Consider the following 18,452-nt stretch of genomic DNA (forward strand, 5'->3'; position numbering starts at 1 on the left):
TCAGATTTTTCATCATTTTAGCCACTTTCTTTCTTCTGTACCAACATAAACATGTTTATAAGCCACAGGGTCCATTGTAGCACATGTTCTTTATTGTATATGTTGCACAAGAAAGCAGAGAAGAAAGAAAAAGATGCTGTGGGTGACTGGAAGAATCATTTTACTGGTCAACAGAACAAGGTAATCTTGAAGAAAAATCTTGTTTCGGTAGCTGATTATTTTAATTCTTACCGTTTCCATTTTGTGACAAAACACAACAGAAAAATATGACAGCCAGGAGATTTTGAGGTTCCTCAATTTTATTTTGGATCCAGACACAAAATGCAGCAAGAAATACAAGAACAAAAGTTCAATGAGCGAAAGAAATTAATCAAACTAACACTGTACTCCTGCACTGCGGCTACAGACTGGAGAGGGTACAATGATTTGGATCTTCTATGGCACGTACTGCTGCGTAGAGGGGAGAACACTGTGGGGCGCTGGAGGTACGACCTTGGTCATGAAGAAAAAGATGTAATAGTGAGTACTGGGGCACTGAAATCTTACAGGTGCATTGGAATGTTGACAACACAAGGCCATTGTACTGCAAAATACTAAACAAGTCAAATATCTCACATCACTGGGAGGAGCTGCATGTCACCCTGAGGTAACTGGAAAACAAGTCATGGATTGGCTCTCAGCGGTAACAGGGGCATGAGTTACGTTTTACTCCAAACTCCACTTGGGATAAAATGTCAAAATATAATAAGATATTTACACGAGCATCCAAAGTAGCATTTCAGTTGGAAGAGTCTCAGTTTTTCAATAATCGTAGAAGTTTTCAATAAATCCTTGCAACTTTAAAACTGAACAAAGGGAACCACCGGCTTAATTTCAGGATAAAAGACAAACTAGTGTGTTTTGTTTGTTTCTTTACAAATGTCGTTGAAGTCATTTAATGACAGAAAAAATAAAGTAGAAATCAAAATCCTGCGGACCATGGCCATCAGATATATTCTTTTTGCAAAACCAGCATCATTATTACAATCCTGAGCACAGCCCAGAAAGTCCTTGACATGCACGTCACGCATGGACTGTCACGGCTCTGCATGTCCTCAACAGGCCTCAATCTGATGTCAAAATAGCGCAACTTTCTGCAAAAGCATTACTTCAGATTGTCTTTCACAGTTACAACTATTGACTGTTTCAATTACACCTTTATTCATGAACATCAAAAATAACTGTATTTACATCGTTGCTTATACATCGTACAGTTGAAAGATATTTTCCTCTAGAGTAGTAAAATACTTTAGTGCTCAGGCGTTCAGTTAAGTGCTCTGACAATAAGTACCTAGAACAGTTCCCAGGTTCATGCCAGGCCAGTCGTGTGTGCTGCAGCCAGTGGTGCAATGCAACAAAGTACATTTACTTCATTAATGTACTTAAATACATTTTTCATTTACTTACGTAGATTTATTTAGTATTCTTGAATCAAATCAAGATACACAGGCACAGTTACTGATGTCGTAGACTGTTGCATTGGGAAGACATTGCACACTGCAAGTACTTTTACTTTGAATACTTTAAGTATATTTAAACACAAGTACTTATTAACTTTTAGTCAAGGAGAAATTTTGTTGTGGTACTTTTACTTGAGTACACTTTTTTTGTCTATTTATGTGTACTTGTACAACAGTAAATTGTTTGAATACTTCCTACACCACTGGCTGCAGCTCTGCAAAGCTGTGAAGCATCTAATTAGATAAGAGATCAAACCGTGTGAATCGACTCAATGCAACTGTTTAGGATTCCTATTCTAAAGTTAGATTCTGTAAAAATGCATTCAGAGGCTTCAGTTGTACATTAGTTGCAGGAGCTTGGTCTTAACAGCAAAAAGTCACGATGAAATGCATTTACCTCACATGTGAATGCTTGGAAGTCATTTTAAAACAGACAATTTCAGCAAAAGCTAAAGGCCTGGGCAACAGTTTCACGCATAAGCATGCGTCTGCATGTCTCTGACTGTTGTTCACCGCCTGCATCTTTATGTAACCAGCTTCACATTGACATACAAGGCAAAATAGACGACGACAACAACAACAGCGGCAGCATGTTAAGAGCTTAGAAGTAGTAATCCATAGCTGAGTCACTATGATACTGGTAAGACGCTATAGAGAGTCAACCCAAACAATGGGTTTGTAAAACCATTAAAAATAGCACAGAACCAACCGAGGTCATGTATGGCACATCTTTACATCACAGAGCAAACTGAAACATGAAAGAAGGAGAATAAACTTCATGAAAGCAATGAAATTCACAACTGTTGACATGCAGACATGTTTTCACAGAGACGATATAGAAATTGGAGCCACATTTCAAACTTATTGAAACTCAGAAAGTAAATAAAAATATGTTCATGTTGACAGATTCATGATATGAAACAATTACATAGATTTCTTACATGATGGTCAAATTAAATCTATATCCATGACAAATTTCACACACACCTGCTGAACAGCTGTTCTCAGCAATGAAATGTGTGTATGGTCCCATTGTTATTGAAGTTGTGTCAATGTGATGCCAGTGTGTGCGTGTGAGTGTGTGTGTGTGGGTGTGTGAGTGTGTGAGTGTGTGTGTGTGTGTGTGTGTGGGCATTTGAAAAGAAAACGAGTTAGAGAGAGAGATGGAGAGTTGTTGTTTATCTGTGCTTTAGCTCTCAGTTTTACTCCCAGAGTAAAAGATTTAACATTTCAGTTCCACAAACACAGTCGTTGAACCCTTAACAAGGTAAACAGATTTTCCTAATATGTGTTAAAGGAACAGCTTTTGTTAAATGGCCGTGTCTGATGTCCAGTCATTGGTCCTCATGTCCACAGTTTGGTTCATAAGTCAATGATTTCACTGCTCACACTGGCAGAGTCGTCATGTCGACTGACCTCCAGGTAACTCCGTGATCCCGCCGGCCTCCCAGCCCTTCCCCGCACCCTCTCTGAGTCCGGAGTGATGAATGGCCGCGTGTCATCCACTCCGTCCTCCCCCAGATGCCCCGTAGATATTCTGGTGGGACGAAGCGACACAGGGCAGGACACTGATGAGGGGACACTTCCCACTCCGTTCCCAGCCCACCTGTGACCCTGATGGGAAGGTGTGGGGGGAGCAGTCACCTGCCTGCTGGGTACACTGCTGAGTACGCTGCCACCTAGTGGCATGGACGACTCTGTCGGGGCCTCGCTGCTCTCAGAGAGCATCTGAGGATCACTGTTCCTGCGGAGCCAGGGTCCCTGGCTGCCCCCTGAGCCCGGGGAGGGAGACTGTGAGTTTTGGTTGAAAGGATAAAATAGGCTAATTCCTTCCAGTAGGTGCTCCCTGTGCAGAGCCTCATCAATACTGCGGGTCAGGTTGATGGGAGAGGGGGGGCGTAAATCAAAGTCACACAGAGACAGGGAAGTGTCCTTATCCTGATCCAGGCTGCCACTCACTGAGCGCTGAGGAGGACGTCCCAGCGCCTGCAGTCTCAGCAGGGAGCCTGTGGAGCCATCAGATATGCCTCGTTCTGCAGAGTGGCCCCTATGGTTGCGCCCCCTGTTGTTGTCTTTGACGTAGCGTGGCAGGGCAGTGACCTGCTCGTGGTTCTGGTTCCTGATCAGACTTTTACTGATGTCAGCTCCAGGACGTTCCTGACCAGCCCAGTTGTTAGGCATCTCCCCTGGTCCTCCTGGTCCTCCTGGTCCTCCTCCTCCTCCCCCCCCTACCCCTCCTCCTCCTACCCCATTGCTGTCAGATTTTCTGCACGGCTTCACTTTCAGGCTCTGCACTATCTTGGACCAGCAGGTATGTCTTTGAGTGGACCCTACAGATTGGCCAGGGGATGGCACGTCTCCAGCTGCTCTGCCATCTGCTCCACCCTCCTCCCTTCCCTGGTAACTTTGGGGCCTCCAGAACAGCCATGAACCGAGGAGAAGGAGCGAGAACCCCCAGGAGAGCTCCAAGAGCCGGGCCCAGAAGTGAACCAGCCACCATCCCCAGTTGAAGTGTGTCCAGTCCCCTAGAAGCCCATAGAGCCATAAGGTGGCATAAACATGCAGCCCACAGCACAATGCCCCCACAACTGCACACACTGCCAGCACTCTCCCCAGGACCACGCCTATCCTCCTGCTCCCTGTCCAAGCCTTCCTCGTGCCCTGTTCAGGGACTCCAGGTTGGGGAAGCGGGGGGCAGCGTATACGTGGAAAGACGTAGCAGAGAAAACCCAGACAGAGAGCCAGGCCCCAGCACAGCGACAGGATCTGCAGGGTGACGGGCACCACAGGGGACAGGGCTGGGGAGAGCAGATCGGCTGCCAGCAGCAGGGTGCACTGCAACACAGCCAACACAGCCACCAGAGGAGGACGCTCCATAGTTGAAGGTAACACACTCACCCCTGCCACCCTTATGGCCAACAGTGCCAGGGCAGCATGCGTCCACACCAGCAGGTGTAGAGGCAAGTTGTAGAGCACCATAACTGCAGGGCGGGGGAGCAACTTCCGTGTGCCATAGGGGTCAATTAGAAAGAGAGCTGCCCTAAGGCCTCCGGCTAGAAACAATAGAGCGTTGGCGAGTGCAACAGCACCCCGATGTGGACAGTTTGTGGCAGGGGACAGGGTGAGGCCGAGAGCAGCTCCAGCAAACAGGAGGAGGAAGAGACTTGCTGAGCCGTAGACATGAAGCTCCCAGGCGAAAGCCAGCGTCCGGCTCAGGTCACCCCAGTACAGATATGTGGCGTTAGAGGGACTGGCGCTGGGAGAGGGGACTGGATTATAAGTAGCGTGGGGAGCTTGGTGAGGATGTCCCAGGAGAATGGAGCGGTTCCTCTGACCAATACCACTCTGGTAGGTGGGGAAAAACCTTATCCGGGTGACTGGGACTACACCGGTGGTGAGGAAGGAAGGTTTTCCTAGAAAAAAAAGAAACAGAGATTTGTTTCGTTGGTTTTTAAATTTACGTAAATCAAATGTTACTGAATATAATTTAACTGAAAGATTGACTCAAAAAAGTACATGAAATTATATTCAAAGCCACTAGAGGGGAGTAGCTCCCCATCTACGTCATTAACCAGAGCCATCTGACACTAAGCCATCTGACAAGTAATTCTAAACAGACACAAAACACATGTGCTGACAAGCAAACTATAAAACTACTAAGAACTCAATAACACCTGTTTTCAAAATCTTTTTCAGTAAGCGAGCAAAGATTCATTCATGTAGCACATTTCATTCAAGGTGGAAGCAAAATGTGCTGCACGAAGCATGAGCAAGATAAACATTAGACACAGATTAAAACAAACACACAGATGCATAAAGATACATAAGATCTATAACTAAATCACATGACCTAATATAAAAATAACAGACCTAAACCAAAGCCAATGTTCCTCAATAGAGGTCGGTATTATGAACTACACAAACCACACACAACTGCACATGTGAGCCAAAGACACAACAACTCAGCTAACACACGTCTGAGCCAAGGTATGATTAGGTTTAAATAAAAATTTTAATAAAAATAAGCATTAACTCATTAAATACTAATTGAAACAGGAATCATGAAGGACACATCACTACATCAGACATTTTGCTGAGCGAAACTCTTCTGCATATCTGCGCAGTTATTGTGACTTAATTGGATTTGACTACGTAATTAACGTTACATACTGCAGCACAATGGCACAATGCATCGGAACCAGGAAATCTCTCTGCAAAGCATAAATCCCTTAATGAGACGAGACAACTCTTTGACAACATCGCAGCACATTGTGTCTCCGTCTCGCACCGTCTCATTATGTTTGTTCAAGGCACCGCACCTCCCGCAAAAGCCTGGAGACACCCAACAACATTACAATCATAGGGCCATTCATCACTAGCGCTTTGTCAGCTACTCAGCTACATAGATAACAGCATAGAAGACCACGACATACAAATGGGAATTTTGACTTTAAGTGAACAATAATAACACTAAATGTAATAATCTAAAAGGATTGAATGACAAGAAAACAAACATGGCTCAGTGAGTGATGGGGCATTAAGAAATAGTTGTAACCTATCGAGGCATCTAGAATTATTCACAAGGAGCTGACTCGGACTTGTGACATGATATCTGCACATTTAAAAGAATTACAACTTGTATAATGTATTTTAACAGCTGTGTACTACTAACCCTGGATGGAAGGGATGACTGCTATCATTGTTGTATGGCCTAGCTCAGGTTAAACCCTTTGACAAAGAACAGAGGGTGAATGTCATATGGGAGTTCATCTAGGATTTAGTTTGACAGTCACAAACAAATCAAAGTTTCCAAAGTTTGCTGCTGTATTTCGTTTGTTTTTCTCTTCGCCTCGGTGAACTCCTCCTGCTCCTTCATGCGATGGTCCTACAAGTGCTTTATGAGAGGGCTGGTGTTGTAATTGGCAACACTAGCGCCATCTACTTCTGGGACTGAATCGCTGCCATTCTAGCTTGCCTTGCCCTGGCTAACGCTACACTACCAGAGATCCCTCCAAAAAACAGCACTTGCCAATGGCAGTACAGCGCAACTGCTGTTTTGGAGCAGTGAAGAGGAAGAAGTGATTTATGGGAAAAGAAAACTGTACTTTCAAGTCATCGCATTGGATCGGTACCTAGATTCATGCACTCGCCGATGCCTGACCCAGTATCGGTGCCGGTATCTGCATCAGAACATCTCTATTTTACGCGCGCATTTAACTTGATGGATGGTGGAACTAAATGATCAGTGCTGCTAAAAAACACACAAACCACCAGCCGCTGGAAGCACTGAGGAGTTCATCCCCCTGTAGAAGACACGCTGACTAATGACTCACTCCAACATGTGTTTCAATTCCTGGCTCTGTCCCGGCACTCCGTCCCTCCTATTACACACACACCCACCACCACCACCACCCACACACTCATTTCACTTTCAGACTCACATAGGCGAGCGCTGCACACAGATCACACACACATTTCTTTATTTTTATAAAAAGGTATGTTTCACTTCCTTCCCTGAAACTCCTTTTTTTCCTCAAAGGAGCAAAATCCAGACACATTCCAGATGTGCTGATCACATTTCACAGCTGGATACACTTAAACGTACCCACACCCTTTGAGTTTTTTTTCACTGCTTTATACTGTATGTCCACACATTGCAATGAACTATTAAATAAATATATCCTGCTCCATCTCATAGGAACTACAATCAGGTTTATGGCCCAGATACAAACGTGAGCAGATATGTACATACTGTACAAACTGTTACTCTTGGATACAGGATGTTATTTCTTTCAATGAGCTGCTAAAGGCCCATTTAAAGTCTTTATATGTGCTCGTGGGGCCGAAGAGCCTGAGTGTTTAAAAGTAGTTATGATGTTGTGCTCATGGTATCTAAGAGACTGGCTCATGTGTCCCATGTGTCATGCTTTTCCTTTTCCATCTACTTTTCCTCCACTCCCTTCATGGCTTTCCTCAGCGCATCTGGTTTTCATTACCTACCCCACTCGCCCGTACCTTTTCCTCTGCCACACTCTCACCCATCCTGTCTGCTCTCTCCCATCTGTATTTCCCTACACGCTCTTTTTCAGACCCCACTCGTCTATCTCTTTGCTCGGCTGCGAATCCACCCCCTCCCTCTTTCCTCCCGCTCGTACTTTTCTCCCCTCGCTGTGTCTGCTCCACACAACTACCACCCCACTTTCCACGGAAAAGTGTCTCCGATTTTTCCCCTTCTTTTGAGGCTTTTTTTTTTCAGATTCTTCCAGTACAAAGTCCCAGCTGCACAAATAATTACATTTTAAATTATCAGGACGAATAAACTTGTCATCTACTCATCTATAAAACACAGCACCTTTGTCTCGTACCTGTCCTTGTTGTGCTAGCTGTATTCCCTCCCTGTTGCGTCGTTATGTTGGTTGGATTTGATGCTTTCGAGGACGCTCTCACAGCTGCCAGTGTTGTAGTAAGCACAGTAGCTGCAGATGTGGTCGTCACTTGTGGTGTTGTGGTGTTTGAAGGCAAACTATTCTGGCTTTGGGCAGTGACTGGCAGCTCTGAAGCCTGTGGCTGATCTTCAGGAGACCCAGCGGTGGTGGTCATCACAGAGTCCTGCTGCGGAGGAAGTGTGTTCGCTGTCAGGTCTCCTAAAATATGGAGAAGAAGGCATATTTATTACACGGTGTAAATACTTTGACCCAAACAGCACTTTACTATCATGAAGTGATTATTCTAACTAATGCAGTGGCCTTTCTAAACCTGCCTGTTTGGAATGAGCTTATTGAATTTATCGCATATCCAAATTGCACCAAATTCAACACCGCACTTTCTTTGAACCTTAAGAATACACAGGTGAGAAGCTGATGAGATGAACGGTTTCTTGAGAAATGCGTTTCACATACAGACAAACAGAGATTTATGAAATTAGAAAAAAGACATTTGATTTCTCACCTGTTAATACTACAGTCTGAAGTGTTGCTTTCGTCACCACAGGGGACAGTGTTGCTCTCGTCTCTGGTGTCTGTGGTGATGTTGTGGTTTTACTGGCTGTTGTGAGCACAAACACCGGAGGCTTCACAGACTGACTCTCAGGTGGTGGTGTCTTTTTGGCAGAGGTTTTAGATATCACCGTCTGTGCCTGAGGCCGATGCTGCGACATTTCATCGCCAGCCGTTGGAACAGGTGTTTCCTCCTTCACAAGCATCGTTGTCGGAGAACTACCTGATCCTAACCCCTGTGGATCATCATCGTCTGACTCTGCATTACCTGCCTTGTTACCTGCAGGCTCAGCGACAGCAGTGGGCAGAGGTGGAGTCAAGCCTTTTGTAGAAGTGTCCCCCTTAGCAAAGGCCCTGCTGAGTGTTAAACCGGCCATGTCAGTCCTGGGCCTGGAGGCAGTCGGTTGGGTTAAAATTGGCCCGATGCTGAGGTTCTTTGCAGAGAGACCGGATATAAAAGAAGGAATGGACTGCACAGTGGGACGGGCCACTCTCTGCCCCTGTTGCACTGCATTCGTACTTGTCAGCCTATCCCGGACTGTCGCTCTGATGGGCACATCACTGCGCCCTCTGGGAGGTAAAGAGGGCCAGAATCTAACAGTTTGCTTGGTTGGTGGAGGTGGAGAATTAATTGGCAGGTCGAGAGGAGGAAATGAGGAGGAAGAGCCGATGATGGTCTGGGTATGTGAAGAATGGAGGAAGGAGAGGAAGAAGCCCAGGAAGAGGAGGGACATGGGAGCCATGGTCTGCCTCTGAGTGGCGAGCAGTGACTGGTCCCTCAGTCTGTCTCTGTATCGGTCACACCATCCTTCAGCTGGTGGCAGAGAAAACAGGCACTGTGTTAGTTTCATGGAATATAAAACAAGAAACAAGAACACATTATGATATCAAAGAGGGACAGAATACAGTTAAACACCTTAATGGATAAAAGCTTGAGTTAAATTCAGAATTTGTCTCTATGCAGGAGCAATGGTCATAGTTTGATAAAGGTTAATGTGGTGAATTGTGTGAACATGTGATGCAGTTAAATGTACAATATTTAACTTCAACTGCTGAAGGTCTCTCAATCAAAAATAATTTAAAACCACCTTTACTGATGAAAATCTACCTGCCCTACTCAGGCTCAAGTTATCTTCACTGACGGGGTAATGTATTAAAGTTTTGTTCACGTTACACAGTCAAAAATAATCGTGATCCATAACAAGTGACCACTAGAAACAGTGAAAGTAAAAAACAGCCAACTGGCTAGCAGTGTGTTATTCCTTCGTCATATGTCATTTGCAGAGCCACGGGAAAAACTGAGATGATGCAATTAAAAGACGATCAAAATGAAACTGGGAAGTTTTTGTGTTTTGGGGCGTAGCTTTAACGAGAGGGCCGATGGGAGTGGTTGGGACGTATCAGTTGTATATTGTCAAACTGTAGCCTGCTCATGCTATTCCAGGATTACCAACCCTAGCTTTAATAAGGAAAAGTTACATGTTATAGCTTTAATACTGCGGCTTTGCTGTTCTGATTCAGAGAGTGTGGATTCAGCAGCATGACACCAGCAGACACACAGGGTGTGGCCAGGTATAAGGTTTCAGAATAAATGTCACACAGACAAACACAAAGGCAAGAGTTTAACTTCTAAAGTTACATAACAAGCACTGTCAAAACCAACAGGAGTCACAGATGGTTTCATTCAGTAGCAGATGGACAAATTCAGTTTTTTTCCACACCATCTATTCCCTGCCATAAAATGTTCTTTGGATGAATATCAGTTTCTTTTTCTTTCTCCACTCCACTGCTTTTTCTGATAGTTATGTTTGCGTCACGGATGCCAGGAGCATCAGGAGTGTGGTGAAGCTCAGGGAGCCCGGTGCCACACAGAAACCCCCCAAGCTCCTGAGGATTACACAATCCTACGAGTCATCAACCTAAACAGCTGCCGGCCGCATCCCAACATGGACCGCTTATCAAAAAACACCCCTTTTTCTGTTACTATTTCAGCCCAAGACTTACGTAAAACCCTCCCTTGTTCAAACTTGCGTCAACCTATGACTCACAGTGGGAGATAACCTCGGGGGGCAGAGTCAGAATCATATCGAAACTTCAACCTGAAACATCAGGAGGGAAAGCACAGAAAAAGACAAATCAGCGCCTATGGGAGAGTCCATTCTGCTGCAGATGACTCACCGAGGCCTCATTCACAGCCCTGGTGTCTAGTTCTCTGAAAAATTACTGCAGCTGTGCACCACCTTTGGTGTGCACGTGCACGAGCGATGCAGTGAGTATATGGAAAACGTGTTTAAGGGTATGTGTGTGCACAAGGGGTCAGTCACCAAGCAGGAAGTTCCTGAGCATACTGTAGGTATGTGAGAAGATTCAGACCCGTGCACAGCAAGTAGAGTCTCTGCTAGAACTTGTCACCTTAACTCATGTTTTGTTTCCCTGTTTGCTGAGTGTTAGCGGAGCAGCTGTAGAGAAAAGCTGTCCATAAGTACAGTAATATAAATGGTAGTATATCTCAATCCCCACCCACTCACAGCAGCCTCAATGTTTATTTTCCTTCCCGTCTTAACCACCTCCTCTGCTCTCAGTGTAGTCGGCTGTTAGCCAATCCAATCTCTGACAAATCCCAGTTTTTCCTCCCGTCTTTCTTTTACTCATGCCCCCCATTTAGCTGGAATTATTTCACCACAGTGCTGCAGCATGCTCCTGGATGAAGGTTGAAAGAAAGCCCTGCAGATAAGAGAGATAAGTACAAACACAGGAGGTAGATGTAAGAATGTGGAGATAAGAAAAGAGGTTCGCTGGGAGGACGGGGCGGAAGGAGGAGGGGGGGGCAGGCAGCTGGGATGGAAGGTCGGAGAAGATGGAGGAGAAGCGGTGATGGTAGTGAATCTGACAGTGGAGGATATGGAGAAGGGAGGGGGCAGGAATTGAAGGGATCTGTGACAAAATTAAGACGGAGAGAAGCGGCGAAGGCTGTAAATTTAGAACATGTGGACGGGGGCGGGGGGGAAGGCGAGTTGACAGAAACTGTCAGAAACGAAGAAGCAGAAATGTTCCGATACTAATACTAAAATTGGAAATGCCACCAGCACTGCTGAAAATACCGGGTTGGGCATCGTCGAGTATGAACTGATCAGAAACCACGTCGTTAAAGTGTATTTGTGATTTGGCAATATTTCACGCTGGAAAGTCCCACAAGCAAAACGGCGATGTGTACTTCAAGACTTCAGTACTGAGGGGTGGTGCGACATTAGCACTTTCACAGATATTTGAAGGAAATACTATTCCTAGTTTTATTTATATGTGTTCTTTTTCAGTTAATACTCTCAAACTATGGCATTGATTCTCTGTATGTATCTGTTTTTCAAAGGGTTTAACCTGAGCCAGGCTACACGACAATGAGAGCCATCATCACTACCCTTCAGTGTTAGCAGCATAAAATACGTTATATAGGTTGTAGGCAAAGTCCAGGGGTCGGAATCGGTATTGGTAGAGGTAGGGAATTGTATTGAAACATCTCTACTCAGACACACAGAATATGTGCGAGGAAGAGTCACGAGGAAATTACAGCAGGTTTCAGGATGAACAAGTTTGTTATGGTCCAAGCAGAGAAATCTGTGCAGGGAAGGCATGCGGGGAAACTGAGCCTGCTTCACCTTTGCTCTGATGTTAACTGGCAGCTATGGAGTCGCTGGCAGCTGGAGATAAACACCCTGACTATTGAGAAATGGATTTTAGTAAACATACCACTATCTTGATTCGAAGCAATCCAGCGTGAGTCAGCCTTATACGTGCATGACACCATAGGTGGTGGTGATTAATGAGTCTCAAAAGGCATTTTAAAGCATAAACTCTAGTGAGAAGCAAAAACACTGCTGCTGTATTTAAAACGCTGTCAGCGCTAATCTCATCTACGTAAACGGGTCAAATGTACAAACGCAGAGCCACACACACAGCAGCGGTTTCACAAAAGGTTTTTCTTGACTGGATTTTGACAATTTTACCACAAATTTCCACTGAAGAAATAAATGTGAGAGTAAATGAAGCAGACTGGCAGCTCCTCTTTAACAGTCTGAATTTCAAACTGGGAACAGACTTGTCGGATTTCATTTCTAACCAAACACTACAAAGACGAGATCGGTGTAATCAGCTGGTTATGTGTTTGGATTGAATGGAGACCTACATGCTCTTAGCCAACCACAGCAGATGCTTGTATTCAACATCCTTTCAACAGTGAGTGAAACACACACACACAGACACACACACACAAGTAAGACAGCACGTCCCTCTGTGACTGTCCAGGGGAGGAGAAGGCAGCAAGTGTATTTTTATCACATTTAGCCCCTCGGGGCCGAGGCACACATCACTCTGGATTTAATTTGTATCCGTGGTTTGCATGTTGTGCGAATGTCGTCACTCTCTTACGCACAATACGCTCTTTATCCAGGGCAGGAAAGGCCCATGGATAAAATCCAATGTTACAGCAGTGGGCAACAATCTGAAGATTACTATAAACTCCTCGCCCACAGTATAGACCTGCTGGTTATATCATCATGTGAGTCAGAGCAACAGCAGCTGCTACTAATCAGTTAATCGTCGAGGTAGTGATGCTATGTCTATGCTAATGTATTAATATGGCGAGTTAATGCCACTTTACATAAGGAGAGAGGCAAATAGGGTGGGGCGAAGAGAGAGGTGGGGTTTGGAGGACTCTCTCTCTCACACACACGCACACGCACACACACTGTGGCAGTGCAAAAATTCCATTAATTTCACTGAATGTTTCCAGGGACCGTCCTAAGTCCATTTGGGAACAGAAGAATCTGTGTCTTTTCAACAAAGACTGGTCAAATCTACCCTGGGTATTGAGCCTGAACTCTGAAATGTCCGAAATGTTTCTAAGAACAGACTTAGAACTGTCAAGTACTGAAAGACAGGACTGAATGTCTAGTCGGATATGTCTTTTATTTTACTCTAATAACCTCCGCCAAGGTTGTTATATTTTCATTTGCATGTTTGTTGTCTCTTAATTAGCAGCATTACACAAACATTACTGGATGAATTACCACCAATGGAAGGATGGAAGGATGCGGTATACATCAGGGAAGATCCCATTATATTTTTTTAACTATATTTTATAAATACAAAACTTTACAATACATTTACAAATTAATTGTTTTCTACACATGTACAAACTTGAATTTATTTTGCAGATTTAAAGTTTACAAAGGTTGAATTAAATACAAACACTTAATATGCGTGTTACACATGGTGTGTAATGTGGGCTCCAAATTTAATGAAAATCCATCCAACAGTCCTTTGACATTTCAAAACCGCAAATAGAAACATTATGGAGGATTTAGAGGAAATATCACAGACACTGTCTGTACAAAATGTGATGGCAATCCATCCAGTCGTTGTTGAGACATTTGAGTCGGGAGCAAAGTGGTCGGACTGACTGATCATCCGATCCTCACCCTTGGTGCCGCATCACTAGCACGGTTAAAAATTCATACCCAGCCGTCGTCTTCCTCAGAATATGTGTGAATGCACACATGCTGAGGCTGCGCGTGTCTGGGAATGAGATTACAAGGTCATGTCTTTGAGTGAGTGCCCAATACCTGAGATGACTTTACAGTATCCAGTGTCAAGGAGGCTCACGGTGGAACACAAACAAAGTCGTGAGCAGAGAGACGGTCAGTCAGCTGAGAGGGACAGCTGGCTAAAGGAAGACGGGGATGAACAGAAGAGAGAGACCAGGGGCAATGATAAGAATCAAAGCTTCCCAAAAAAACAAGAGAAGGAAACTGATGGTAGGAATCTGATTACAAGGTGAGAGTGGTACAGGCACAGTGTTTCTGCTGGGACAGCAAGAAAGCAAAGACAGAGGAACAGTAAAGATGGAGAGAGAAGGAAAAGCAGAAAGCGACTGGAATAAACCAGCACAGAGCTGGTGGACTTCTGCAAAGCAACAGTGACTCAGACCAAAAGAGCAGTTATGTATTACTGCTTGTCCATCAGCTTTTGCCATACTGATGTATGACTTGTTTGTATTGCACTCTGTGAGGGGAGAGGTGTGACTGTGAGGCAGTGTATGTTTGTTAATTTGTGTGTATGTGAGACATAGGGAGAGAAATGGGGCAGAGGGGAGAAATAGGCGGGGGACCATATGTGGTTATGTTGGTATGCGAGTGGTGGGGGGAGGTTGCTGGTTTGACCGTTGAAAAATTCCACACCTTGAAATAACATATGGATAGCAAACAGCTCTTCCATTATTTTCTTGCTCATTTTGAAAATATACGGCTACTACATTAATTCATTTAAAATAGACACTTAAAGGTTGTCTTGGGAGGCCGCCATGTTTTTTACAGTCGTCCAAACTGGACTAACTAAACACCTTTTGAGTTTTTATGGCAACTGAAGGCGACCACAGGTTCACTTTCGTGTTTGGAAGGGGAGCGTGAAGTGAGGGGTATTTAGCTGCAACATGCAACTTCACCACTAGATGTCACTAAATTCTACATACTAAACCTTTAATCGGTTTATATTCAGTTAATATACATTAAGACATAGACAAACTCTTCCAGAAAGTTTTCTGCTAACTTCCAGACCTCTAGACCAAACTAAAACTGTCCATTTAGCTCTTAAGTGAAACCAAAGCCTGGTAAAGATGCCTCTCGTGGTGCTCCACTGCCCTGGGGCGGGGGGGACGCCGACCACACAGCGAGGTCATGCTATATGGAGAGGGGAGGCTCCAGAACCAATCGTGGATGCTTTTGATCCCCAGTTGAAGCGGATGTCCAGTTTAAAAGTGCTGAGCCCCACAACATCTTTGACTGATGTTCCGCCTTCATGCGAGCCACAGATCAAAAGCTGAAGGAGGTCAGCCTTTAAAGGCTGAGGCGCTTTAACTGTCACTCCAACACACACACACACACACACACACCTAGACAGTCGCAGCCCCCTGCATAAAAACACATGCTACGACGATTGTCATGTGATCAGTGGCCACGGAGAGAAAGCTCACCAGAGAGCTGACACCGTCTACAAATATTCTGTGAATTATTATGACAAAGAGGGTACTCAGATGTTCGAATTACCACGCACACATTCCCAGAATTACAAACCGAGAGATAGCAAGTCTGGGGACTGATTAAGACAGCTGCTGAACCATGTCCAGCCACAAAACACTTGCAGGAAAAGTGATTACAGGCATCACAAGTCATAAAGTGTGTGCCTGCTGCAGGGAGTCAACCATAGCTCCACTTCAACCCAACTCTCTCACAGCTGCATTCAATAAAATCTGCTGTGTTAAGTGGTGTGTTGTGTGGCAATCATTCAATTTGCAAGCAAATTGTGTATTTATGAACATTTGTGTTCATAAATACACACAAGTGTTATCATGTGCATGGACATCCTTGGTGCTCATTTACAACTTTATTAAAAATTAAATGAGTTCCGCCGACTGGATCAAAAAAAGATCCAGAGCCATGAAAGAGCGGGGGAACAGATGTGTCCATTGGTTAGTGGGTTTGTGCTCCATCAATATCTTGAGTTATTCTTTACGTTCCTCTACTCTGACAGTCCAGCACTGTCTGTGCTGAGGAGTATGACATGTCGGCTATTAACTGGAAGGTATGGTTTAACTATCCTGACAGTTTAAAAGTGTATGAGTGAATGATAACTGTTATTTTACAAGGTAAGCCATTAAAGTAAGACATTTGTAGACTACTCAATACTGAGGCATGAAGTCAAGGTTCATCTTCAGTCCTGCAACAGCCTTTAACTCTTTCAAACCCCCACTTCTCTACAAAAACACTGTCACCTAAATCTTTTCTGAGTTTTTTCAGCAGATGGAGCCTTTTTCTCTCATCACAGATTGGTGTGAGATGTTTTTCTTTTGATTTCCACTCGTCGTGCTGGGCTCTGCATTACATCCAGTAGCACTTTGGAGCAGCTCTGTCTGCCTGATCCCAGTAAGAGTGGTTTCCCCCACTTTTACCCTCCCTCCCTCCGCTGGATGCGTTCAGATCCTGATGAGGAACAGGTGCAGCCAGATCCTCTGAAGTGCCACAGCCCTTCTCCTACACGCCGAGGTTGGACAGCCCTCGTAAATGTTCTGTAAACACGCAGATACAACATGTTGCACACGTGCAAGCGGTTGCCAAACGTTGAAATACTACTCCACTTGTTGCCGTTTCAACACCTAAGTGCAGACAGTTATTTACACTTTGTGGACAGGTGAACAATTTCAACCAAAGAAGCTGGTGGTCAAGTCTGGATGATGAAGCTGATTGGGTTTTGGCAATAAAATGATTATTTCAAAGCTGGTGGTGTCTCTAAGGATTGAATAAGAAGTAAAATTAACAATAGAGCCACCAACAGAAAATAGGTGAGTCCTAATCCTGAGAAAACAGTTATGACTCAAACAGGTTCATAGTTTTAACTTAATCCAAAACAGCTAGTAGTTAGTAACATCAGCAAACATTAGCTAGGAGGTGACTGTATAGTGTTATTTAACCCTTTTTTTAGTATGTTTCATGACTGGCTGACATAATTCACTAATTATAAAGCAGAAAAACAGCATTACTACGTTCATCCCATAGACTGCATTAACTATAAAAATGGACAACACGTCTCAACTTCAGAAATAAAGCCAAAATATCCCGGATACGAACGCCACCATCTTTCCATTTGGAAAGTCTGCGATAAGGAGGTGGAGCCATGGTATCTAGGTCCCGCCTATACACGCGCTTGAATAATCATGAGTAAGTCTCAGCTGTCAATCATGACGTTTCACCATGTTGTGTATAACATCAAATAACTATAATAAATAAAACAAAACTTAATGGAAACATCCACCATTTAACACACATCAATGCAATAAGAATTACCCAAAATGACACAAACAATCTGAGACATTTATATTTGATGTGTACCTTGACTTTTTAGTTTGGTCCATGTCCCATTCACCAACATGGAGGAGGCTGGATTTGTGAACTGTACTGCAGCCGGCCACTAGGTGGCAATTAAGACGCTAGTTTGGCTTCACTTCAAGGGAACAGTCATGTCGTCCATCCTCATATTGTCTCTGGTTCATCCTATCTATACCTAATCGGCCAAACTGACGCTTCTCCTGCACTCCTCGTGACGCGTTATTCCCAGTCACAACGTACACAAAGCACGGAAATCAATTACAGGTAAATTAGTGGCGGCCGTAATGCGTAAACAGCCCGTAAACCTGAAGCTGCGACGCACGTAGGCGCTGCGTTATTACGCGTGACTCACTGCGCCAAGTGTCGCCGCATAGCGCAGCTTCTCCACAACTGCTCTCCAAAGTCCACGATGTGTGTCGAGCGGATCGTACCTGCAGGGCCGTGCTGCTCCCTCCGATGGCGTCCTCTGCGGCAGGACACCGGGGCTACGACATATCCACAGCGAACCGTGGTTCACCGTCGTTGTATCAGGTCGCAGGACGTTACAACGCTGCTCTCACACACATCCACAGAGCGGGTTTGCGCTCAGCAGCCTTGTGCCGCTGCCAGCTCCCTCCAGTCATGAGCCAGTGAGGAGACGTACGCCCCCTCCGACCGACCGCTCCATCTCTCCTCACATCCCTCTCTCCCTCCCTCTTTTTTTTTGTGCTCACAAGCGGATGAACACGGTTGCCTACCTATTAACCTAGCGCCCGGCACGCCTGTTACGCAACAGAGGTCTGTGTCACGCAGTTTCAGGCTCGGCCCCTCATTGTATTTCAGTGTGCGTGTGTTTGTGTGTGTGTGTTTTCATCTACCTTTTACAGAGGCTTGTTTGGACAGTGCTTTGTGAAAACGTGACGACACAGGCATTGACGTCATCATCATCATCATCGTTGATCTACATCTTATCCGGTCCAGCCTAAAGCCAAATACATAACATTTTGAATTCCATTTATCCAACTAATCATCTCTTACATTCATAT

At 44.7% G+C, this 18,452-nt stretch overlaps 1 protein-coding gene across 2 annotated transcripts; it reads right to left on the reverse strand.

Annotated features, from left to right (window-relative positions):
* Nucleotides 1-281: 281 nt before the first annotated feature.
* LOC118110993 (proline-rich transmembrane protein 3) lies at nucleotides 282-18,267 on the reverse strand. Of its 2 annotated transcripts, none has more exons than XM_047340402.1 (4): nucleotides 17,859-18,267; nucleotides 8,448-9,308; nucleotides 7,865-8,143; nucleotides 282-4,912 (listed from the first exon to the last, which is right to left on the reverse strand). In XM_047340402.1, exons 2-4 carry the CDS (start codon nucleotides 9,235-9,237, stop codon nucleotides 2,862-2,864), a joined length of 3,120 nt encoding a protein of 1,039 aa, XP_047196358.1. In that variant the 5' UTR covers nucleotides 9,238-9,308; nucleotides 17,859-18,267; the 3' UTR covers nucleotides 282-2,861. The 2 variants fall into 2 exon arrangements, with proteins under 2 accessions (XP_047196358.1, XP_035015091.2); XM_035159200.2 differs by lacking the exon at nucleotides 17,859-18,267 and adding an exon at nucleotides 17,431-17,754.
* Between the last annotated feature and the right edge of the window lie 185 nt (nucleotides 18,268-18,452).

The sequence above is a fragment of the Hippoglossus stenolepis genome, chromosome 6 (genome assembly GCF_022539355.2).
Source record: "Hippoglossus stenolepis isolate QCI-W04-F060 chromosome 6, HSTE1.2, whole genome shotgun sequence".
Taxonomy (NCBI): Eukaryota; Metazoa; Chordata; class Actinopteri; order Pleuronectiformes; family Pleuronectidae; genus Hippoglossus; species Hippoglossus stenolepis.